The 22,084-nt window shown below is 63.2% G+C and overlaps 3 protein-coding genes across 8 annotated transcripts in view; 1 reads left to right on the top strand and 2 right to left on the bottom strand.

Annotated features, from left to right (window-relative positions):
- Nucleotides 1–22,084, bottom strand: part of BSG (basigin (Ok blood group)) — a 92,832-nt gene that overhangs the window by 33,299 nt on the left and 37,449 nt on the right. The window lies entirely within an intron of this gene.
- Nucleotides 84–2,728, bottom strand: FGF22 (fibroblast growth factor 22). Of its 3 annotated transcripts, none has more exons than XM_058537786.1 (3): nucleotides 2,515–2,728; nucleotides 878–981; nucleotides 84–655 (listed from the first exon to the last, which is right to left on the bottom strand). In XM_058537786.1, exons 1-3 carry the CDS (start codon nucleotides 2,726–2,728, stop codon nucleotides 254–256), a joined length of 720 nt encoding a protein of 239 aa, XP_058393769.1. In that variant the 3' UTR covers nucleotides 84–253. The 3 variants fall into 3 exon arrangements, with proteins under 3 accessions (XP_058393769.1, XP_058393768.1, XP_058393767.1); XM_058537785.1 differs by having other exon boundaries at nucleotides 423–678; XM_058537784.1 differs by lacking the exon at nucleotides 2,515–2,728 and having other exon boundaries at nucleotides 423–678; nucleotides 878–2,439.
- The window catches only part of POLRMT (RNA polymerase mitochondrial), a 16,763-nt gene continuing 2,523 nt past the window's right edge, over nucleotides 7,845–22,084 (top strand). For all 4 annotated transcript variants that reach the window (XM_058537732.1, XM_058537733.1, XM_058537731.1 and 1 more), the window contains exons 1-13: nucleotides 7,845–7,961; nucleotides 8,481–8,579; nucleotides 12,276–12,883; nucleotides 15,574–15,704; nucleotides 15,873–16,065; nucleotides 17,224–17,373; nucleotides 17,653–17,817; nucleotides 18,132–18,302; nucleotides 18,592–18,816; nucleotides 19,066–19,854; nucleotides 20,862–20,984; nucleotides 21,330–21,452; nucleotides 21,711–21,890. In XM_058537732.1, coding sequence (XP_058393715.1) covers nucleotides 7,874–7,961; nucleotides 8,481–8,579; nucleotides 12,276–12,883; nucleotides 15,574–15,704; nucleotides 15,873–16,065; nucleotides 17,224–17,373; nucleotides 17,653–17,817; nucleotides 18,132–18,302; nucleotides 18,592–18,816; nucleotides 19,066–19,854; nucleotides 20,862–20,984; nucleotides 21,330–21,452; nucleotides 21,711–21,890 — 3,045 coding nt within the window. In that variant the 5' untranslated portion in view covers nucleotides 7,845–7,873. The remainder of the gene's footprint in view (nucleotides 7,962–8,480; nucleotides 8,580–12,275; nucleotides 12,884–15,573; nucleotides 15,705–15,872; nucleotides 16,066–17,223; nucleotides 17,374–17,652; nucleotides 17,818–18,131; nucleotides 18,303–18,591; nucleotides 18,817–19,065; nucleotides 19,855–20,861; nucleotides 20,985–21,329; nucleotides 21,453–21,710; nucleotides 21,891–22,084) is intronic.

The raw sequence follows: 22,084 nt of genomic DNA, 5'->3' as shown, positions 1-22,084 counted from the left end.
TGACATGTCCACAGGGCCTGGGACCAGGACCTGTCACTCCGTGGTGTGTCCATGTGGCCCCCTCCCTGGTCCCCAGACCCCTCGCTGCCCCAGCTTCTTCCACCTCCCAGCCTCTGCTCAGTGCGTCCCAGCCGGAGTGCCCTTCTTGGACCTTCCGACAGCCGCATGGCCACATCTTCCGTCTCCAGCCCGGGAGGTGCCCTGTCGGGGCTGCCTCGCCCTCCAGCTCAGGACTGGACACCTATGGCCCTGCTCAGCTCGGTGTCCAACTCCCCGCAGACTCAGACGGCAGCTCCCTGGGCCAGGCTGCATCTGTGGGGGTCCCGCACACAGCAGGCACTCCATTAATGCTTGTGAGAGAAACAAGTGACTGCACACGTGCTCGGCCACAGCCTGGGCCTCCTCCGGCCTTCCGCCCTGGCTGTTCAGCTCCAGCGTTTTCTGGAACCTCCATCAGGCCATTCCCCATGGCCCCTTGGGGCCTCAGGACACCAGGATGGGCAGGAAGTGGGTGGATGGGTGGTGCCGCCGTGTCTGGCCACCGCACCGCGGGGCCCCCTGCCCGTCCAGTGCCAGGAACATGGGCCGGGCGCGGCGGTGCCAGCGGACTGAGGCGTACGTGTTGTAGCCGTTCTCCTCGATGCGCTCCCGGAACCTGCAGTGGACGGTGCAGACCCGCTGTGGGGCGGGCGGGTGAGCGGGCGCCAGACACCCCTCCCGCCCGCCAGATACCCCTCCCAGGACACCGGACACCCCTCCCACCCGCCAGACACCCCTCCCAGGACACCGGACACCCCTCCCACCCGCCAGACACCCCTCCCAGGACACCGGACACCCCTCCCGCCCGCCGGACACCCCTCCCCGCCTTCACACTCACCGACCCGTAGAGGCAGCCCCGGCGGCTCATGGCCACGTAGAAGCCGCTGTGCACAGCCTTGAGGGCCACGACGCCCACTCGGAGGGAGCGGATCTCCAGGACACCTGTGGGGAGGGGCTGTTGGCCTGGCTGCCACCGCGTGCCCTCTGATCCATCCATCCATCCAGAGAGCATTTCCCACGCACCCACCTTGTGTCCGGCCTGTGCTGAGCCTACATTTCCTGTCTGGCGAAGCAGAGCTGGGGGACGGGCCGCTGCCCACACTCTCGGCTCCACCCGTGCACTGGGGCTGCATCTGGAGCCCAGGCCTTGCCCTCTGGTCTTCAGGCGGGACTTGGATGCCAGAGGCAACGGGGAGCTCACCCCATGCCCCACGGGGCCTCTGCATTTCCTTGGCCAGGCACCCAGCTCCTCCTGTGCACGGCCAGCTCCTCTCCATATGAGGCTCAACCCAGGCCCACCTCCTCGGAGAGGGCCCCGGACCTCCTGAACGTCGGCCCGTAACATATGCCGCGTCTGTTACCATCTTGCTCGTTCCCTCGGGTGACTGCCTTTCTCTCTGCTCTGGGAGCCCTGATATGGGCTGTCCCGGTCACCGCTATGTCCCTCCCCAGTGCAGCCCAGCTCACAACCACCGAATCGAGGAAGGAGGCAGCACTCCAAGCCCCACCCACGCGGAGCCGCCATCGTCGGTTCCCCCTACTGCGGCCTTGATGGAGAAACCGAGGCTCGGAGAGAAGCAGCCACTGTCCCAGGTCACCTGGCAGAGCCAGGCCCCCCCAGCCCCAGGCCACCCTACCTGGCCGTGCCCACCACCGATGGACAGGCCCAGCCAGTCCCCAGTCATCGCCCTCGTCGGGCGAGCCTAATGAGGGCTTTGGGAGCCTCAGCTGCAAGCAGCTGGGACAGGAAGGGTGATTATCTGCCCTGACGGTGGAGATTTGGGGGCCGTCAGCGATGAGCTTGGCCCCCCAGCTCGCCTACCCTGGCCTCAGAGCTGTGAGGAGACTGGGGGGCCCGTGGGGTCGCTGACTGTCCTGGTCTCCCAGCGGTCCCCAACCGCCCCTCTCTTTGCTCCTGTGTCCTCTTGCCTCATACATTCCACAAACACTTGCTGAGCGCCTACTGTTTGCTGGGCGGGGCAGCAGGGACAATGACTCCAACTCTATGGGGTTCTGGGCATCGAGGAGCTCCAGCAACCCCACGCCCCTGGCCGTGTCAGCTGGGCAGGTCATATCTCCTCCCTGTGCCTCAGTGTTCTCATCTGCCAAATGGGTGTCTAGGAGGAAGTTGAGGGGTCTCCAGTGCAGGCAGGAGCTGAGCTGGGTTTTGCAGGCAGGGAGTCCAGGGTTCAGCTCCCGGCTCTGCCTCCTCCGGGGCCCCTCCTGCAGTCTCAATTTCCCCTCTGTGGTGGGCCCAGTGACCCCAACCTCAGCTCTTCCAGAAAGCCCCTTCTCTGCTGCTGCGCCGGGGCTGGAGCTGGGGGCTTCCTCCGGGCCTCCACCTCCACCGTCCAAGCCTCGCACCATGTGGGTTGGGCCCGGCCCATCGTTATCATTACTGCTGCCGTGGTTGTTACTGCCCGCCTATCTGCCCTGTACCCCCTCCCCGGTCCCCGGGCAGACCCAGCGACTCACTGTCCGGGCTGTGGCGCCAGCGGGTGCCCTGCACGCGGCCGCCGGGGTCCACGCGCAGGAAGAAGTGGGTGGCGGAGAAGAGGCGCCGCCAGCGCACGTCGCCCTCCAGGTGCGGGTAGCTGCGCGGTCTCCGCGGCCCGCCTGCGGTCCCCGCGGCGCCGGGCGCCCGCGCCAGCAGGAGCCACGCCAGGCCCAGCCACAGGCGGCCGCGCATGGCCCGCGCGCCGCTCGCCGCCCGCTCCTGCCGCCCCGCGCGGCCGCGGCTCTGCCGCTCGCGGCCGGGGGGCGGGGCGCCCGAGCCACAGCCCGCGCGGGCCAATAGGGAGCCGCGTGGGCGGGGCCGGCACCGAAGGGGGCGGGTCGGGGTGCGGGGTGGGGCGGGGTCAGGGAGCCGACCAATGGAGAGTCCGGCCCCGGCCAATGGGGCTCCTCGGGGGCGGGGCCAGGGCTCGGGGGCGGGGCCGCGGGGCGGGGCGGGGCCGCGGGGCGGGGCGGGGCCAGAGTCACTGGGTCGCCTGCGGGGGGCGGGCCGGGGGTGAGGGGACGGGAAGGGGTACGGGGTCCAGAGAGAGAGAGAGACAGAGAGAGGAACAGAGATGGAGACAGGGAGACAGAGATAGAGACAGAGATGGAGACAGGGAGACAGGTGGAGAGACAGAGACGGATGGAGAGACAGTGACATAGAGAGACAGATACAGACAGAGATGGAGAGACAAAGAAAGAGACAGACAGAGAGAGACAGAGATAGAGAGAGACACAGAGATGGAGACAGAGACAGAGAGTCACGGGGAGAGAGACTGTGATGGAGAGACAGAGACTACAGGACGCAGGGAAAGACGGCTGAGACAGACAGAGATACAGAGAGAGAGAGAGAGATGTGTGAGAGACAGAGAGACAAGGAGACATGGAGATGCTCCGGGGTTGGAGGTTGCAATGGAAGTTCTGGCCCAAGTGTCCAGGCCAGCCGGGGCCCCTGGATGGGGATGCCCAGACGGGACTTGTCCGCCCTCCAGACTGAAGCTTCTGAGAGCCAGGCACCCAGGCAGGGGCTTCATGGGGTGGGCTGGGGGACTATGGGGGGAGCAGATGGGCAGCTGGGGGCCGTGTGCACACAGGTGTCTGGGCAGGTGGGTGGATGGGGCGGGAATGTGGCCAGCAGGAGGATGGACACGTGGGCGTGTCCGTGGCCGGCAGATGGGGACAGGGATGATGACCAAGGCCAGCACCCTGTCCCCGGCGTCCTGAGCTGCACGTCCGAGGTGGCAGGAATGGGGCGGCCCCATGTGACACCCACACTCGTCGTTTACAGACACACCCGAGCCCCGCTGGGCACCAGGCGGTGCCCCAGACAGAGAGGGGAGCACAGCGAGCCTTCAGACTCAGAGCCAAGAGGCGTCACTGATAGGCGGAGAAACTGAGGCCCGAGAGGGGCAGCAACTTGCCCAGGGCCCCCCCAGGCCACCTCCCAGGGCTCCCCGCCCACCTGCTCCCATCGGCCCGTCCTACGGCCACGGCCCCAGGCGGCACCTTTAAACAGCCTCCGGTGAACACAAGGAGACCAGCCGGCCCTAGTGGAGCGCTGGGGGCGTAACCGGTCCGGCCAGACACGGATGCCTTCCTGGGGGCCCCAGGGATTCCCCATCCCTCTTCCCAGCCCAGGACGACCACCTGGGGGTGTGGCAGACACCCGAGCCCCAGGACCCACGACTGAGACAGGGGTGTCCCCACAGCCCGTCTCCCCACACGCGGGCCCTGAGGCCAGCACCTGGGGGACCCTGTGTGTCATCGGCTCCTCCTCTGGAAAGTGGGCCAGGCAGGGAAAGCTGGAGGACGGCGTGAGATCACGCACGACCTCACGGGGCGGAGGGCGCGGCTCGCAGACTCGGAACAGCATCCTTGCTGCCACGGGGCCTGTGGGGCGGGATGGGACCCATGCCTGGGAACCTGCCTGGTGTTGTTGGAGTTTGTTTAATAACAGCTTCACTGAGGTGTAATTCACGCACCACACAACTCGCCCACGTGAGCGTACAACCCAGTGTTTTCAGGGCAGAGTTGTCAACCAGCGCCTCTGTCTAGTTCCAGAACATCCCATCACCCCAAAAGAAGCCCTGTCCCCATCAGCAGTCACTCCCACCCCTCCCCAAGCCCCTGACAACCACGAACCCACGTTCTGTCTGTGGATGGGCCTGTTCTGGACATTTCACATCAATGGGAACACACCGTGTGTCCTTCTGTGTCTGGTTCTTTCACTGAGCGTCGTGTGTTCAGGGTCCGTCCACGGTGTGGCTGTGTCAGGGTCTCACTCCTCTTCATGGCTGCGTCATGTTCCAGTGGGTGGGTGGACACACTGTGTATTTCCACCTTTTGGCTGTTGTGAACCACGTTGCTGTGGACACGTGTGAACAGGTTTTTGTGTGAACACGTGTTCTCGTTCCTCTCGTCTACATATCTAGGAGTAGAATTGCTGGGTCGTATGATAATTCTGTGTCTAGCATTTTGAGGACCTGCCAGACTGTTCTCCAGAGCGGCTGCACCATTTACATTCCCACCAGCAATGCCCGAGGCTTCCAATCTCTCCACGTCCTCACTGACACTTGTGGTTGTTCTTCGTTTTGATTATATCCATCCTCATAGGGCAAAGTGGGTCTCACTGTGGATTTTTTGAAAGAGTTGAGCCTACAGAAAGGTTGTAAGAACAGCACAATGAACACCCTATTCCTGGATTCATTCCTCTTTCCATATGTTCTTTTTGCTGTCCGTGAGCAGGAGAATGGGTCAATACACTGAGCAAATTCACACGAGGGAATACCATGCAGCCATGAGAAAGAACAAACCCCTGAAACACACAATGACGTGGATGAATTTCAGACACAACAGAGAGTAGAAGCAGCCAGGCACAAAAGGGGTCCCTTTGTGTGACATTCTAGAACAGGTAAAACCGTGTGATCTTTTTCCGTGAGTGGATATTTGAGAGTGAGCCACAGAGATGGTGCCACTTCACCTTGAAGCACATTGGAGGCACCTCCTAAAGGCACGGTCCTCCGTCAGAACCGAGCTGCAGTCTAACCCACCATCCACGCTCAAGTGTCCCCTACTGTCCCCATAGCGTCCTCAAATGGCTTTCTACCCTGGGCCCTAAAGGCAGTCACTTATAAGAGGGAGACAGAGGGAGAATTGACACAGACACAGGGCAGAGAAGGAGGGATGCAGCTACAAGCCCAGGACACCTGGAGCCCCCAGAGGCTGGCAGAGGCAGGAAGGACCCTCCCCTGGAGCCTCTGGGGGGAGCGCGGCCCTTCCCACCGTGATCTCAGCCCACTGATGCCGATTTTGGACGTCTGGTCTCCGGAAACGTGAGAAAATAAATTTCTGTTGTTGAAGGCTCCGAGTCTGTGGTCATTTGTCACAGCAGCCCTGGGAATCTGACACCATCCCCCTCCATCGGGAGACCCCACCTTCCCGACCTTTCTCATCACCGACGCTTCCGACGTCTCCCAGGGGGTCCCACGACCCGGGATCACCCGAACGTCCCGTGGCTCAATTAGGATGAAGCGTTCTGGGTGAGAAGCTAACATCTGCGAAGTTTCCGAAACACAGTGTCGCCCGAACTCCAGCCTCTTGATGCCGCGTCCCCTCCAGTATCACCCGCATCCACCGTCCCGTGTGTGATGGATATTTTTCTTGCCCTGGTTTTGCACGGAAACTCGAGGTCACTATCAGGAGCGGAAAGCCAGCGCCACGTACGGACACACTGACGAGGAGCCGTAGAAAGAAATACAAGGAGAAGACGACACGGTGACGGATTCTCAGGTCACAGCCAGGGGGCTGAGACGGGAGTCAGTGCCGGGGGGCGCGAAGGGAGACCCCCGCGTCCGAGGGGGAACTGAAGGAATCGCTTTGTCGCCACCCAGCCCCCGGACCCCAGCTCTCGGGGAAATTCCGACGGCCACTGGAGACAGGAGGAAACCGAGGCACAAGGCGAGGAGAAAGAGTTCACGAGTCTTGGCTTTCAGCCCAGCTTCCTTTCCCCGAGACTGCAGGGTGTGAGGGGGCGTCTCTCCGTCCTGGGGAACAGGCCTGGCGGATTCAGACCCCTGGGGCCAGCAGGGCACCCCCAGGTGTGAGTCAGGTCTGAGGTCACAGCCCCTGGGCATCTCGAGGTGGCTGGGGCACGTTCCGGAGGACGCCGCAGCGTGTGGAAGACATTCCCAGCCGGTGGCATCAGCACACAGGCCGCGTGGGCAGCCGCGTCTGGAATGTGCTGTCAGGAGGCCTGCTGGGGAGTCTGGCCTCTCTGGACACGGGTCCTGCCTCCACTCTGGGGAAACCGAGGCCCCGGCATCTGGGGACGGGAGGCAGCTGGAGCCCAGGCCCCTAAGGCCCGCTGTGGTCGTGTCTACTCCCTCTCCCCACCCCTGCTCTGCTCAAGCTCCTGCCGCGGGGCCTTTGCACCTGCTCTGAACTCCGCCTGGAACACAGTTACCCCAGATATTCTTATTCTTATCCTTCTCATGCCGGCTAATCCCAGACCAGCTGCTCCCCTCCCTTGGCCTCAGTTTCCCCAGCTGAACGAGATAGGTGGGCATGGCTTCCAGGCCCGATTCTAAACCTCTGGCCCTGCATGTTCTTAAGTGGGATCACCCTGGATGCCGGGGCTGGGAAGCTCCAAGCTCCAGGGATTATTCCATCTGTCATCATCTTAATTTAATAGGTTAGTCGGATCCTCCTGCCCCACTCTGCCCCGCCCCTGGGAGCTTGGGAATTAGCGGGCCAACTCAGGCCAGAGGAGTGGATGAGGGAAATGTCCAGGGAAATAGCCCAAAAACATCCGTCTGGGAGTCAGACAGATCTGGGCTTTCATCCCAGTCTCCCTAATGTTTATGCTGTGTGTCTTTGGGTGACTTGATTGACCTCTCTGGACCTCAGCTGCTTCTACAATCAACTGGGGATAATAATAGTTCTGGCCCCAAAGTTGGCGTTCGATCCATGAAGATCGCGCACAGGAATCTCTAAATTGCAGAACGCTGTCCTAATTATTAGGCGACTGTTCCTTAGGGTGGGGAAAAAAAATTCCAGGTTCCGGATCCTCCCAAAGCCGACTTAGAGTCACCCCGTGTTGCCCAAGCAACAGCTCTATCCCGCCCTTCCTTGACAGAGGGAAGAGCCAATCAGAGGGCCGCGTTTGCGCATGCCCTCGCGCTTCCGAGGCCCCGCTGCCTGCTGGGAGTTGTGGTTCCGGCGGCGCCATTCTGGCCGCGCGGTCCCTTCGCAGCCGCCGTAGGCCGTGGAACTACAACTCCCGGCAGGCGCGGACGGCGCACGCGTGGTGCGGGTGGACGGCGGGTCCGCGTGCGGGGGGATGTCGGCCCTGCGCTGGGGCCGCGGTGCGGCCGGGCTCGGGCGGGCCCTGTGGCCGGCGGGCCACCCTGGCCTCCTGGCCGAGGAAGGTAACGCAGGGGAGGCCCGGGGGAGACGCCGCGGCCGCTGCCCACGCCCTCCACTAGTGGCGGTGACCTTTGGCTTCTCGGCCCCCGGGATCCAGCCACCCCGACCTTTGCCCTTTGCCCTGTGGGTTTCTGGGGAGCCCACTGACTCGACCCCGCGTTCACTCGCCCTTGGCCCGCTCTCCTGACGGGAGTCGGCAGGGCACTTTGACCTTTGACTCTTGGTTTCTCTTGGAGCCGCCGACCCCCTATTTGGGGTTTAGGGCTGTTGGCCTTTTAACTCCCTGTACCTTTAGTTCGAGGAACCCCTTATTCCTGATCCCACGCCCCAGTTTTCTTAGCGCGTGGGGTCCCCTTCACCTTTGACTTCTTAGTTTCTTTCCAGTAAGAGACCTGAGACCACGGACAGTTTCCACTGAATTCAGGGCTGCTTTGCCCGCGGACCCTGCGATTTCTGTCCATATGAGGATCCGCCAGCCCCCCTAGACTCCAGACCCCCTTCAACCCCCTCCTCTCCTGCAGGGGCGCTGGGAGGCGTCTGGGGCCGCCGAAGGAGCTCGTCCGCCAGCCCTTGTGAGCAAGACCGCGGGAAGGACTGGGGCCACGCGGAGCTGCTGGAGGGTGAGCCCGGACCCCTTCCTCCCTGTCTCCCCCTCGCCGCTCCGCTGGGGGTCACCTCCCCAGCTCCTCGCTGTGACCCCACGAGAAGGGATGTCCGTCTGTAAAACAGGGTTACTGACGGTGGTCCCCACGTTTCTGGTGGCCCCGAGGGCCCGCTGAGCTGATGACAGCCAGCGCTTGTGATTCCCTGCACCCCAGACCCGCCAGGTGCTCCCACTTTCTAGACGAGGCAGTCGATTATGGCTGCAGAGGTTCACCCAAGGCCACACGCGGCTGGTCGTGCAGAGCCGGGATTCGAACCGTGAGCTGCCCCGCGTATGCCCTGGCTCAGCTCTCTGGGGTTGGGTGCCCATGGGACCCAGTCCAAGTCCTTCTGGTCTTTGTAACCTGGAAGGACAGCCCAGCCCTGGCAGCCTCCAGAGGGAGGTGGGGCGTGTATCCTTCCTCACCACATTGCGTCCTCTCCCTTTCGGTGTCCAGCGTCTCCCCTTCCCCTCCCGCCCCACGTCCAATGCGTGTCCAGCAGCCAGGGGTGAGGTGGGGGAGCCTTTGAAAAGAGAAAGTTTATTTTAGAGAATTCGGTATACACAGACATAAAGACACAAGTGCTACCAGCTTGAACGGCAATCTTCTTTCATTTCTTACTCGCCTAATTATTCTAAAGCAAAGCCCAGATATATCATTCAGCCAGGGGAAGGTTCTGGAAATCTAAGTCACATCATCACTTCGCTCTCCAGCCTAAAACCCTCCAACTGTTTCCTTTGTGCAGAGTAAACTCTAAACCCCCACAGAGGGCCACATACTCCCATGGCCTCCGCCTGCCTCCTCAGCCTCTGCCAGGAGGAGCCATGGCTGCCTCAGGGCCTTTGCACCTGCCAGTCTCCCAGTCTCTGCAGAGCTGGTGCCTTCTCACCTCCCAGCTCAGCTCCGATGTCGCCGCCTGGGGGAGGAGACCTGTACCCACATCCTGGCTCCCTCCCACTGTTGTCTCGTTTCCTTCTCCACACGTTCCAGCCTGCAAGTCCCTCGTGTGCATTCCAGTGTTTTGGCCCGCTCTGAGGGCCAAGTTCACACCTGCCTTTTCACTTTATTTCAGCAAGTCTTTCCTGAGCCCCCGCTGTGTGCCAGCCCTCAGCTGGGAACGAGGCCAGCCCTTCTCTCGGGGCTGATGTTCTAGAGAGGGGCACAGGCAGGAGACAGATATGGCTCATCCTTGTTATCCGTGCATCCCATATTTGCAGTGTCGCCTCGTAGCTAAAATTTATTTGTAACCCGAAAATCAGTACTCGAGGCGAGGTCATTTGTAGACGAGCACAGAGCAGCAGGACTTGGAGTTGCCTGGTGCCCAGGCGATGCACTGCCCTCTCGTCTTAGTGGTTGCTGTAGACGAGTGTCCTTTCTGGGGTATACTTGCTGCCACGTTTTTGCGTTCTTGTGCTTTTTGTGGGTGATTTTGCTGTTTAAAACAGCCCCCAAGCGTAGTGCTGAGGTGCTGTCCGGTGTTCCTGAGCACAGACAGGCTGCGACATGCCTCTTGGAGAAAATGCGTGTGTGAGATGAGCTTCATCAAGTGTGAGTTATAGGGCTGCTGGCCGTGAATTCGGGGTGAACAAGTCAACAATGTATGTGAAGTAAAGTGTCAGAAGGGAACACACAGAACACAAGGCTGTGTTGATCACTTGGCGAGAGTGTGACGAGAGGCTCGCAGGAACCCTGTGTTTCCCCAGGAGCACTGGTTGGGTGTTTGCTAGCCTGGTGTTGTGGCAACTGTGGAACAGAACTGCCACAGATAGTGAGAGGTGCCTGTGTGACTGGCTGCTGATTGTGCTCAGGAACAGCAGAGCAGGAGTGGGCTGTGGATTGTGGGTGTTGAAGGAGTGGGCTGTGAATCGTCAGGTGCTGTGAGGAGAGTGGGCTGTGGATTGTCAGGTGTTGTGAGGAGAGTGGGCTGTGGATTGTCAGGTGTTGAGGGAGTGGGCTGTGAATCGTCAGGTGCTGTGAGGAGAGTGGGCTGTGGATTGTCAGGTGTTGTGAGGAGAGTGGGCTGTGGATTGTCAGGTGTTGAGGGAGTGGGCTGTGAATCGTCAGGTGCTGTGAGGAGAGTGGGCTGTGGATTGTCAGGTGTTGTGAGGAGAGTGGGCTGTGGATTGTCAGGTGTTGAGGGAGTGGGCTGTGAATCGTCAGGTGCTGTGAGGAGAGTGGGCTGTGGATTGTCAGGTGCTGTGAGGAGAGTGGGCTGTGGATTGTCAGGTGTTGTGAGGAGAGTGGGCTATGGATTGTCAGGTGTTGAGGGAGTGGGCTGTGAATCGTCAGGTGCTGTGAGGAGAGTGGGCTGTGGATTGTCAGGTGTTGTGAGGAGAGTGGGCTGTGAATTGACAGGTGTTGTGAGGAGAGTGGGCTGTGGATTGTCAGGTGTTGAGGGAGTGGGCTGTGAATCGTCAAGTGCTGTGAGGAGAGTGGGCTGTGGATTGTCAGGTGTTGTGAGGAGAGTAGGCTGTGGATTGTCAGGTGTTGTGAGGATAGTGAGCTGTGAATTGTCAGGTGTTGTGAGGAGAGTGGGCTGTGGATTGTCAGGTGTTGTGAGGAGAGTGGGCTGTGAATTGTTGGGTGTTGTGAGCAGAGTGGGCTGTGAATTGTTGGGTGTTGTGAGGAGAGTGGGCTGTGAATTGTCAGGTGTTGAGGGGGGTGGGCTGTGAATTGTCAGGTGTTGTGAGGAGAGTGGGCTGTGAATTGTCAGGTGTTGAGAGAGGTGGGCTGTGAATCATCAGGTGTTGTGAGGAGAGTGGGCTGTGAATTGTCAGGTGTTGAGGAGGATGGTCTGTGAATTGTGAGGTGTTGTGAGGAGGTGGGCTGTGACTTGTCAGGTGTTGTGAGAAGAGTGGGCTGTGAACTGTCAAGTGTTGAGGGGGATGGGCTGTGAATTGTTGGGTGTTGAGGGGGTGGGCTGTGGATTGTCAAGTTAGTGTCTTCCAGGCTGCAGGAACAGCACATACAAAGGCCCTGAGGCCATTATGGCTGGAGGAGAGTGTGCGAGGGGGGGAGTGGGAGGACGTGAGGGCTGGGAGGTGCCTGGGGCCCCTGGATCGTTTTTTTTTTTTTTTATAATTTTATTTTTTATTTTATTTTTTCCCCCCAAAGCCCCAGTAGATAGTTGTATGTCATAGCTGCACATCCTTCTAGTTGCTGTATGTGGGACGTGGCCTCAGCGTGGCCGGAGAAGCAGTGTGTCGGTGTGCGCCCGGGATCCGAACCCAGGCTGCCAGCAGTGGAGCACGCGCACCTAACCGCTAAGCCACGGGGCCGGCCCCCCTGGATTGGTTTTGAAGGCAGAGCCCTGAGGATATGCCGAGGGACTCGATGTGGAGGGAGAGAGTTGTAGACAATCCCGGGGTTCTCGGCTGAGCACTTGGAAGGGCAGAGCTGCCAGTAACTGGGGAAGAAGTGGAGGAGCAGTTTTGGGGGACACGAGGAGCTTGTCTGGGGCATTGAGTGGAGAGGTTCAGGTGGAGAGTGGTGAGTGGGTGAGGGGTGTGCCCACCCGAGAACCCAGGACATTCGGGAGTTGTCAGCGGATACATAGAACTGAGACCTCAGGACCAGGCAAGACCAGCGCCTCCCCGCTCCAAGCCCAGTGGGGTCTGGAGAGACCGGTGCTTATGTGTGGTCCCCTGACGTCCTCGCCCTTTGCCCCCACAGTGCTCGAGGCGCGGGTGCGGCAGCTGCAGGCCGACTGTGTGTCAGAGGTGACGGTGAAGAGGGTGGACGTGGCTCGACTCCCAGAGGCTGGTGGCTTCCAGCTCCCCCGGAAGGCACAGCCGGGGGCCGAGGGGGCTGCTCCGGGGCTCAGCGGCCGCTGGGCGGAGAAGCTGGACAAGGAGAAGTGGACGATGCAGAAGCGCCGGCAGCGGCTGGAGGTGAAGCTGCAGGAGCGGGCCCAGAAGCTGGCCCGCAAGCAGCAGCTGCGGGTGGAGCCCCGCCTGCTGAACGGGCAGCTGGCAGCGTGCCTACAGCGCTGGGAGCAGGGGAGCCCCTGCAACCCCTGGGAGGAGCAGCTGGCCTGGCTGCTGCAGGAGGCCCCCCAGAGGCTGAGCGGCGAGGCGCAGCAGGCCCCGGCAGACAGCGGGGCCAGGGCACAGCTGGAGAGCCAGCAGCAGAGGCTCCTTGCCTTCTTTGAGTGCTGCCTGCTCACGGGCCACCTGCCCCTCGCGCACCACGTGCTGGTCATCCAGCACAGCAAGTCCCGGCCGCCACGGCTGCTCACGCTCGCCATGTACAACACCGTCATGCTCGGCTGGGCTCGCAAGGTGAGCGGCGGCCGGCCCGGCCTGGGGAGAGAGGTGTCCCTGCGGGAGGCCCACCCTGCCTGTCAGGGGTGGAAGCTAAGGCCAGAGAGGGCAGGACTTACCTGCGGCTCCCAGCCACCAATGGAACACTCAGATTGAGACCTTTGTCTTTTAGCCCCAAAGTTCACGTTCTCTGTCTGTTACTGTTTTAATAATTGTTTGAGGCTTGTCAAATATAAATCGCCTGTAGCCCTCAAAGGGAAATTTGAGAATGACCAGAAAAGAAGGGAGAAATTTTGCTAATGTTTTGGTGCATTTCCTTCCGGTTTGCTGGACCAGGCTTCCCGACATCTGGTGCAGGGGGCACTCTTGGCATCCAGGGCGGCCTGCAGACCCTCCTCAGGATAACGACCTGGGTGCTTTTGGTTTAGTTGCTGCTTTTTTTCCTAGTTTCCTAAGGTAGGAGGTTAGGTTGTTATTTCGAGATCCTCTTTTTTGGATGCAGGCATTCACGGCTATGAATTTCCCTCTGGGCGCTGCCTTAGCTGCATCCTGCGTCTTTCTGTTTTCCTCATTTCCAAGTGTTGGACAGTTTCCCCTGCGATTTCCTCTGTGACCTGTGGTTGTTGAGGAGAGTGTTACTTACATGACCTTGCGAGGGAGGAACATCCCCAACATCCTCCCTCCCTGTGGATCTGCAGCCCTAATTTGAGGAGCCGCAGGAAAAGCTGCTAATAGGCAAACAAAGGAAGCAGTTACATGAAATCACAGGTGCTGACACATGAGGACAGACTCGTGGCAGAGATGTGACGTGCGTTTCTGATGCACTAACAACAAGGCCCAGGAGCAGCCTCGTGACGGCCATCATGTTTCCGTCTGTGTCACCGCGACGTGGCGTGGAGATGCGCGAGGTCCCCACGGGCGACGGGCACAGGTGGTTTCCTGCCTGTGTTCGTCCCTGTGGGGAGCATATTAAAGTCAGGGAGTTGGGGGAGACGAAAGGTCGTGTGCTCCCACCCAAGGTCACGGGCCCTCAGGTTCCCCAGCAAAGAGCAGGACATTCTGTGACGGGCCCATGGGCAAGCTTCCTGGGGCCGCTGCTTCCTGGCACCACAAACCAGGCGGCTTAAAACAACAGAAATTAATTCTCTCTCAGTCCTGGAGACCAGACATCCGAGGTCAAGGTGTGGCGGGGCTGTGCTCCCTCCGGAGGCTCCAGGGGAGGGTCCCTCCTGCCTCTTACAGCCTCTGGGGGCTCTGGCGTCCCTGAGCTGTGGCCGCCTCATTTTACTCACTGCCTCCATGGTCACTTGGCTATCTTACAAGACAGCCTAATCCAGATGACCTCGTCTTAACTAATTAGGTCTGAAGACCCTGTTACATCTGTGAGACCCTATTTCACTTGAGGAACCAGGTGAATTTACGGGGCACCAGTCAACCCAGGACAGACCCTGCACTGTTCTGTGTCATGCGGGGGCGTCATGGGCATCGTTGGCTTCGTAAGTCATTGTTTCCCAGCAGCCGTCGTGTGTAGGAGGGGGCTCGGCTGTCACCAACCTGAGTGTGAGTCCTGTGTCTGCCACTTGCTGTGTGGCCCACGCCACTCACTCCTCCTCTCTACAGATGGGGAGCCTTGGTTTCCCCATCTGTAAGACGGAGGACCCTGCCAGATTCTTGGGAGGAGTGAGGGACCTAATCCAGAGCTTCGAGCTACACGTGTGTGTTTAGGAGAGGGAGTGAGAATAGGTGAAATTTAAAATGTGTGTTTTCATATCGACAATGATATTACTAAAAACAATTTTTTAAGGTGGGATAGACACGCTTTTTCTAGGCCAGCACCGTCCAGTGGAACTTTCTACAGTGCTGGAGAGGTCTTTTTATCTGCACCAGCCCATGTAGCTACCACACACGTGAAGAACTAAGTGTTTAATTTAAATGTAAACTAAATGATGTGTGTTGCTGCTGACTGCTGAATTGGGCAGCCCGTCCAAGGTCGTTCAGATGAGCGCCTCGAAGCCGGAGTCACCGGCACCGTGGTCCCCAATCTGACAGCACGTCTCAAATAAGGGCCGCAGGACTGTGGAGGAGGATGCTTGGAATTCCTTCCCTTCGGAGGGTCTGTGACAGCTCTCCTAACCCACAACGGGTCAGAGAACTTGCAGGGAGATGAGCAGACACTTGGAGATGAGAACAGTGTACCTCAGTCACGGGAGCAGCCAAGGCCGTGCCCAGAGGGACATGGATGCCGAAACGCCTGCCTGGGGAGAGGAGGCAGGTCTGGGGTTGGCGACACAGCATCCCCCTCAGGAGACTAGGGAGAGGAGCCTGCCAACCCCAAGCAGGCAGATGAAGGAAGTGAAAGGAGTGGACAGAGCCCAGGCGCCCCACGTAGTCCTCTGAACAGGACAGCACTGGGGAGCATCTCGTGGCCAGGCTGACCTCGAGGGGGCCCCCTTTTACACCCCGAAATTGTGTGTGTTTGTATCCACAAAACCAAAAAGTATTAACACCCCCCCAAACCCAAACCTCCCGTGTGACCGGCCGTGGTGTCGCCACCATGCCAGCATCTCTGCTACCACAGAAGCGACAGGTGGACCGTCTGTTACCCACTAGCAGCCCTCCCCTGCCCATTCGACGGCTGCAGAGGGGTCTGGAGGGGGCAGGGGGCAGCCGGGCCCCCCCAGCCCCTCACCCCGGTGTGGTCTCCCCAGGGCTCCTTCAGAGAGCTGGTGTACGTGCTCTTCATGGTGAAGGACGCCGGCCTGGCCCCGGACCTGCTGTCCTATGCAGCTGCCCTGCAGTGCCTGGGCCGGCTGGACCGGGACGCCAGCACCATCCAAAGGTGGGTGGGTGTGGGTGGTCCTGCGGGGGACACAGCAACGGGTCAGGGGCTGGGGCTGGGACCCCCTGCAGCCCTGATGGCCACCTGGCACTGAGACCTGCAGGGTGGTTGGGCCGCCCGTCCCTCAGATGGGTCCCTGCCTACCGTGTGCCCCCCATGCCCCCGCAGGTGCCTGCAGCAGATGGCCCAGGACGGGCTGCCGCTGCACGGGCTCTTCTCCGGCTTGCCGCTGTGCGAGGAGGACCAGGCGGTGCTGCTGAGGGCCGTGTGCAAGGCCCAGCCCGGCTTCAGGCCCCCGCCGCAGCCCCGGCCCCCGCCCCAGGTCAGCAGTTCACCTCTGCTCAGGGACATCTACGAGAAGGTGAGCTGGGGCTGCCGCGTCCCCACGGGGTCTCCCTTGATTGCTCCTCAAGGAGCCTCCCTGCTGCCTGGAGGCTGAACAAGCCGGGCTTGGCGAGCCTGGCCCTAAGCTTGCAGCTGGGAGGGGCCACGAGGGGGAGAAGGCCGCCATGTGCGTCTCGGGGGCCACGGCCACGCTGTCGTCCATTTCCCACCTGGACACTCGGCTGTAGGCAGAGCCCAGGAGTCGTGCAGAGTGGGTGTGACTACCCAAAACTGGACAGCCGCGGCAGGGGCCGGACCCCAGCACCTGCGTGCGTCCCAGGCAGGGGGAGCAGGGAGGGTGGGGGGCAGCCACCCCATCTGTTGGGCTTTTGTTTTTATTGGGATATAATTCATCTACCATACAGTTCACCTTTTAAAGTATAATTGTGTTTCTTAGTATATTCACATCTAGTTCTAGAACATCCCATCACCCCAGAAGAAGCCCCATCCCCATGAGCAGTCACTCCCCATCCCCCTCCCCACCCCCTGACAACCATGAACCCACTTCCTATCTGTGGATGTGCCTGTTCTGGACATTTCACATCAATGGGATCACACACCGTGTGTCCTTCTGTGTCTGGTTCTCTCACTGAGCGTCGTGTGTTCAAGGTCCATCCACGGTGTGGCTGTGTCAGGGCCTCCTTCATGGCTGCGTCATATTCCAGTGTGTGGGTGGGCCGTGTTGTGTATCCATTCACCCATCTGTGGACACTCAAGTTGTTCCCCTTTTTAGCCCTTAGAATCATGCTGCTGTGGACGTGTGCACAAGTCTGTGTGGATGTATATTTTTGATTCTCAATGCGTTCGGTTTTGCCCTTGTTGATTTCTCTGTTTTGGACGAGTCACCTGTTCCAAATTTAAAGAGGAAAGAACAGCGTCCAGGTCCTTGAACTGTCTTCCTGCCCTGCCCAGTGAAGACAGGCAGATTCTATGTTGTTTTAGACCTGCCGAGCCGTTGTACCTGCCGTTCTGGCCTCTGCTTTTCCCCTGACGATCGGAGCGGCGGGTGTGATTCTGCGGGGCGGGTGGGGGTCCTGGGAAGCGCAGGGTGGGCAGCTGCTCTTCCCGACCTCCGGTGTGGCCGAGTGTCCCCGGGAGCGCCCGGGGCCTCACCACCCGCCTGTGCCCACCGCAGGACCTGCCCGTGTCCTACCCGCGGCTGCACCTGCCCCAGAAGGAGCTGGAGCGTCTCTTCCAGGAGCAGCTCCGCGTCGAGATGGCCACCACCGTCACCGTGGAGTCGGTGGAGAAGGCCCCGCGGCTGACCCCGGAGGTCCTGCGTGCGGTGAGGCGCTCGGCTGAACCGGGGTCCCCTGGTTGGCGGGGCGCGCGGGGTGGCCGCCCCTCTCCCCGCCCCGCCGCCGGCCCCTTCCTTCCTCCCGGTGCCCACCCACCGCTGGGGACAGGGCCAGTCCCTGAGTAGCCACTGGGTTCCCGAGGCCCCTCCCCCGCACGGCCCCTTCCTCCCGGGGGTCCCACCTCCAGGCCTGGGCGCCTCGAGTGCTGCTGGGGCCGGAGGGCGCGGTGCTGACCCCGCGTCTGTGCCCCGCCTCCGCCCCCGCAGCGGAAGACCCTGAAGGGGCTGCGCGCCCGGTGGGAGGCGGCGCTGTGCCGGGCGCTGCAGGAGAGCAAGGCCAGCGAGGCCCAGGCCGCGCGCGAGGGCCGCCCCACGCTCCTCCCGTACCTGTGTCTGCTCGGCGAGCGCGAGTGCGCGCAGCTGCTGCTGCAGGTGGGCGAGGCGGGGCCTGGAGCGACGGGCGGGGCTTGGGATGATGGGCGGGGCTTGGTCGGCGGACGCAGGGGGCGGGGACCGTGTCGGGGGGCGGGGCTCGGCTGATGGGTCCTGAGAATAGGCAGTGGGCGGGGCTTGGGGCAGACGTGGGCCCTCGGGGTGATGGGGGCGGAGCCTGGGCGGTGGGCGGGGCTTGGGCGGATAGGGACCGCGCGGGGGCGGGGCTTGGAGCGGCGGGCGGGGCCCGGCATGATGGGCCGGGCTTGGGGTGGCGGGGGGCCGGGGCGGGGGCTCACGGCGCCGCCCCCCAGACGCTGCAGGCGCTGCCCCCGCAGGGGGAGTCGCTCCTCTCGCTGGCGCAGCAGCTGGGCCTGCGCGCCTTCAACCGGCACGTCGTGCAGAGGAAGCTGCTCAGCAACCAGGTGCGCGACCTGGAGAAGCGCTACTCGCAGTACCTGCACCTGCTGGCCTCCGACGGCCAGGTGAGGCCTGGGATGGGGCGGGGAGCTACCTCTGGGGCCTGGGATCCGGGGTCCCTCGGGGCTGGGGAGCCCAGGTGGGTTTCCAGGTGGGGAAACCGAGGCCCTGAGCGGAGGTCACGTTCCCACTCCCCTCCCTCCCCGGGGCAGCCGATCTGCCCCCTGACCCAGCCACTTTCTGCTTCCGCCACCCTCAGTTCCCTCATCTGTAAACCAAGATAGCAGTCTTCCACCGCGGGGGCGGCGGGGCGCGCAGCTGTGCGCCCGGCCTCTGACGCGCCCTGCCCCACAGGTGGCGGAGCCCTGCCTGCCGCGGCAGCACTGGGAGGCGCTGGGGGCGCCCGAGGCCCCCCACGAGCAGCCCTGGCCCTTGCCTGTGCTGGTGCAGCTGGGCAAGCAGCTGGCCGAGTTGCTGGTGCGGGCCGTGCACATGCCCAGCAGCCTGGCCGCGCCCCAGGGCCCCCCCAAGCTCATCCCCGTGCTCTACCACGTGTACTCCTTCCGCAGCTTCCGCCAGGTGGGCGGGGCCCCGGCCGGGACACTCACCTGGCTCCCCGGGGGAGGAGCCCAGAGCGTGGGGGCTGAGAAGGCGGGGGCGCAGCTGGTGGGGCGCCTCCTGGAACGTGGCGGGGTCCTGTGCAAGTCCCGCTGGGGTCATGGACCCAGTCTCAGGGTCAGGGCGTGTGAGGGGGTCCTGGGGCTGCCCGCCCGCCGTGTGCCTTTGGGGGTTCGTCCCCGTGACCGGTTTCCACCCGCCCCGTCCCAGATCGGGATCCTGAAGCCGCACCCGGCCTTCACGCAGCTGCTGGCGGCCGCGGCGGAGCGCACGCTGACCTTCGAGGCGGCTGAGGTGCCCATGCTGTGCCCGCCGCTGCCCTGGACGTCGCCGCACTCGGGCGCCTTCCTGCTGAGCCCCACGAAGCTCATGCGCTCGGTGGAGGGCACAACGCAGCACCAGCGCTTGCTGGAGCGCTGCCCGCCCGCCGAGCTGCACGGCGCCCTGGACGCCCTCACCCAGCTGGGCAACTGCGCCTGGCGCGTCAATGGGCGCGTGCTCGACCTGGTGCTGGAGCTCTTCACCGCCAAGGGCTGCCCCCGCCTGGGCGTGCCCGCGCCGCTCTCCGAGGCGCCCCGCGCCCCCGAGGGCCGCCTGCCGCGCGACGCCCCGCCGGCGCGCAAGGCCGAGCTGCGGCGCGAGCTGGCGCGCTGCCTGAAGGCGGCCCGTGAGATGCACAGCCTGCGCGCCGACGCGCTCTACCGCCTCTCGCTGGCGCAGCACCTGCGGCGACGCGTCTTCTGGCTGCCGCACAACATGGACTTCCGCGGCCGCGCCTACCCCTGCCCGCCGCACTTCAACCACCTGGGCAGCGACCTGGCGCGCGCCCTGCTGGAGTTCGCCCAGGGCCGCCCGCTCGGCCCGCACGGCCTCGACTGGCTCAAGATCCACTTGGTCAACCTCACGGGGCTCAAGAAGCGCGAGTCGCTGCGCGCGCGCCTGGCCTTCGCGGACGAGGTGCTGGAGCACGTCCTGGACTCGGCCGACCGGCCCATGACGGTAGGGGGGGAGGCGGGCCCTTCTCCCCTTCCCCGCCCGTGTCCTCCCCACTCCCCGCCCGTGTCCTCCCCCCTCCCCGCCCGTGTCCTCCCCCCTCCCCGCCCGTGTCCTCCCCACTCCCCGCCCGTGTCCTCCCCACTCCCCGCCCGTGTCCTCCCCACTCCCCGCCCGTGTCCTCCCCCTTCCCCGCCCGTGTCCTCCCACTCCCCGCCCGTGTCCTCCCCACTCCCCGCCCGTGTCCTCCCCCTTCCCCGCCCGTGTTTCCCCCCTTCCCCGCCCGTGTTCTCCCCACTCCCCGCCCGTGTCCTCCCCCTTCCCCGCCCGTGTCCTCCCCACTCCCCGCCCGTGTCCTCCCCACTCCCCGCCCGTGTCCTCCCCCCTCCCCGCCCGTGTCCTCCCCCCTCCCCGCCCGTGTCCTCCCCACTCCCCGCCCGTGTCCTCCCCACTCCCCGCCCGTGTCCTCCCCACTCCCCGCCCGTGTCCTCCCCCTTCCCCGCCCGTGTCCTCCCCACTCCCCGCCCGTGTCCTCCCCCTTCCCCGCCCGTGTTCCCCCCCTTCCCCGCCCGTGTTCTCCCCACTCCCCGCCCGTGTCCTCCCCCTTCCCCGCCCGTGTCTTCCCCACTCCCCGCCTGTGTCCTCCCCACTCCCCGCCTGTGTCCTCCTCCTTCCCTGCCTGTGTCCCGGCCTGTTCCTCGCTCTGGTCCTGCCACCTCAGCACCCCCTCGGACGTCCTCCGGGCGTCCCCTCAGTTCCCTACTGGGTTCTTTTCAGGGCAGACGCGTGGCGTCGCCTTTTTTCTGGTCTTTTCTCTGTTCGCCTGGCAGCAGCTCCGCTGCCTCTTCACTCCAGGGTGGCCCCCCTCCAGACCCGTGCCTGCTCCCTCGGGCCCACGTCCGCCTCCCCCAGTCCCGGGGGCTCTGTCCCCGCCTCCCTGTGTCCTCACTGGGTGCCCAGGAAGCCCGCCCGGCCATGCCGGCCCGAGCCCCACTCTGACCGCCCTCCCGCAGGGCCGGAAGTGGTGGATGGAAGCAGACGAGCCCTGGCAAGCCCTGGCCTGCTGCATGGAGATTGCCCAGGCTGTTCGTGCCCCTGACCCCGCTGCCCACATCTCCCACTTCCCGGTTCACCAGGTGAGCTGGGGGGCCCGGGGTGCAGGGGGCCCGGCCCATGGGGGGCCTGGCTAAGGCGTCTCGGGTCTGAGGTTCCATGGGATGGTGTGGGTGTCCAGCTCCTGCACATCCCGCTGTGTCTGCTGGTGTCCGTGTGTGGGGTCCAGCCCCAGTATGGCCCCGTGCAGGCTCATCCTCTGCCTCTCTGTGCCTCGGTTTCCCCTTTGTGGCGGGGGAACCCTCTTAGGATCAGGGTCCAGCAACCTGGTGATGTGAGCAGAGTGCCAGGGAGGCGCAGGGCTGGGATCCGTGCCCGTGGACGTGCCTATCTGCCCTGTCTCGCCCCTCACGGCCCCCTCGCCCCAGGACGGCTCCTGTAACGGCCTGCAGCACTACGCCGCCCTGGGCCGGGACAGCGTGGGCGCCGCCTCCGTCAACCTGATGCCCTCCGACCTGCCGCAGGACGTGTACAGCGGGGTGGCTGCGCAGGTGGGCACGCCAGGCCCCAGCCGTTCTCATCCCCACAGCCCGCCGGGGTCGCTGTCCTGCAGACCCCTGGGCATTGCAGACCCCTGGGGTATAGTCACCCGTGATGTGACTGGGCAATCCAGGTGGGTTGCTGGGGGAGGTGTCGGGAGAACAGTGAGGGTCACAAGAGAAGGGGCCTCAGGGCTGCTGGACAGGGCGGAAGACGGGGTGCGTGTGCCCCACCTACTACTGACCCCCGCCAACCCCACGCCTGCCCAGGTGGAGGTGTTCCGCCAGCAGGACGCCGAGCAGGGCGTGCGGGTGGCCCAGGTGCTGGAGGGCTTCATCGGCCGCAAGGTGGTGAAGCAGACGGTGATGACCGTGGTGTACGGGGTCACCCGCTACGGCGGCCGCCTGCAGATCGAGAAGCGGCTGCGGGAGCTCAGCGACTTCCCCCAGGTGCGCCGGGGCGAGGACGTCTCACAAAACGAGACACTTTCGCCCCAGACCCAGCCTGCCACGGACCTTGAACGGCGGCCGCCAGGCAGCAGGCAGCTCTGAGGAGGGGGCTCGTGCCGCCCCTCGGGCCCGGCCTCAGTTTCTTTGTCTGGAACGTGGGGGCGAGGGCGTCAGGATCCCGGGTCAGTCTGGGA

The sequence above is a fragment of the Diceros bicornis genome, unplaced genomic scaffold, assembly GCF_020826845.1.
Source record: "Diceros bicornis minor isolate mBicDic1 unplaced genomic scaffold, mDicBic1.mat.cur scaffold_67_ctg1, whole genome shotgun sequence".
NCBI lineage: Eukaryota > Metazoa > Chordata > Mammalia > Perissodactyla > Rhinocerotidae > Diceros > Diceros bicornis.
This window is presented reverse-complemented; position numbering and strand designations above follow the sequence as displayed.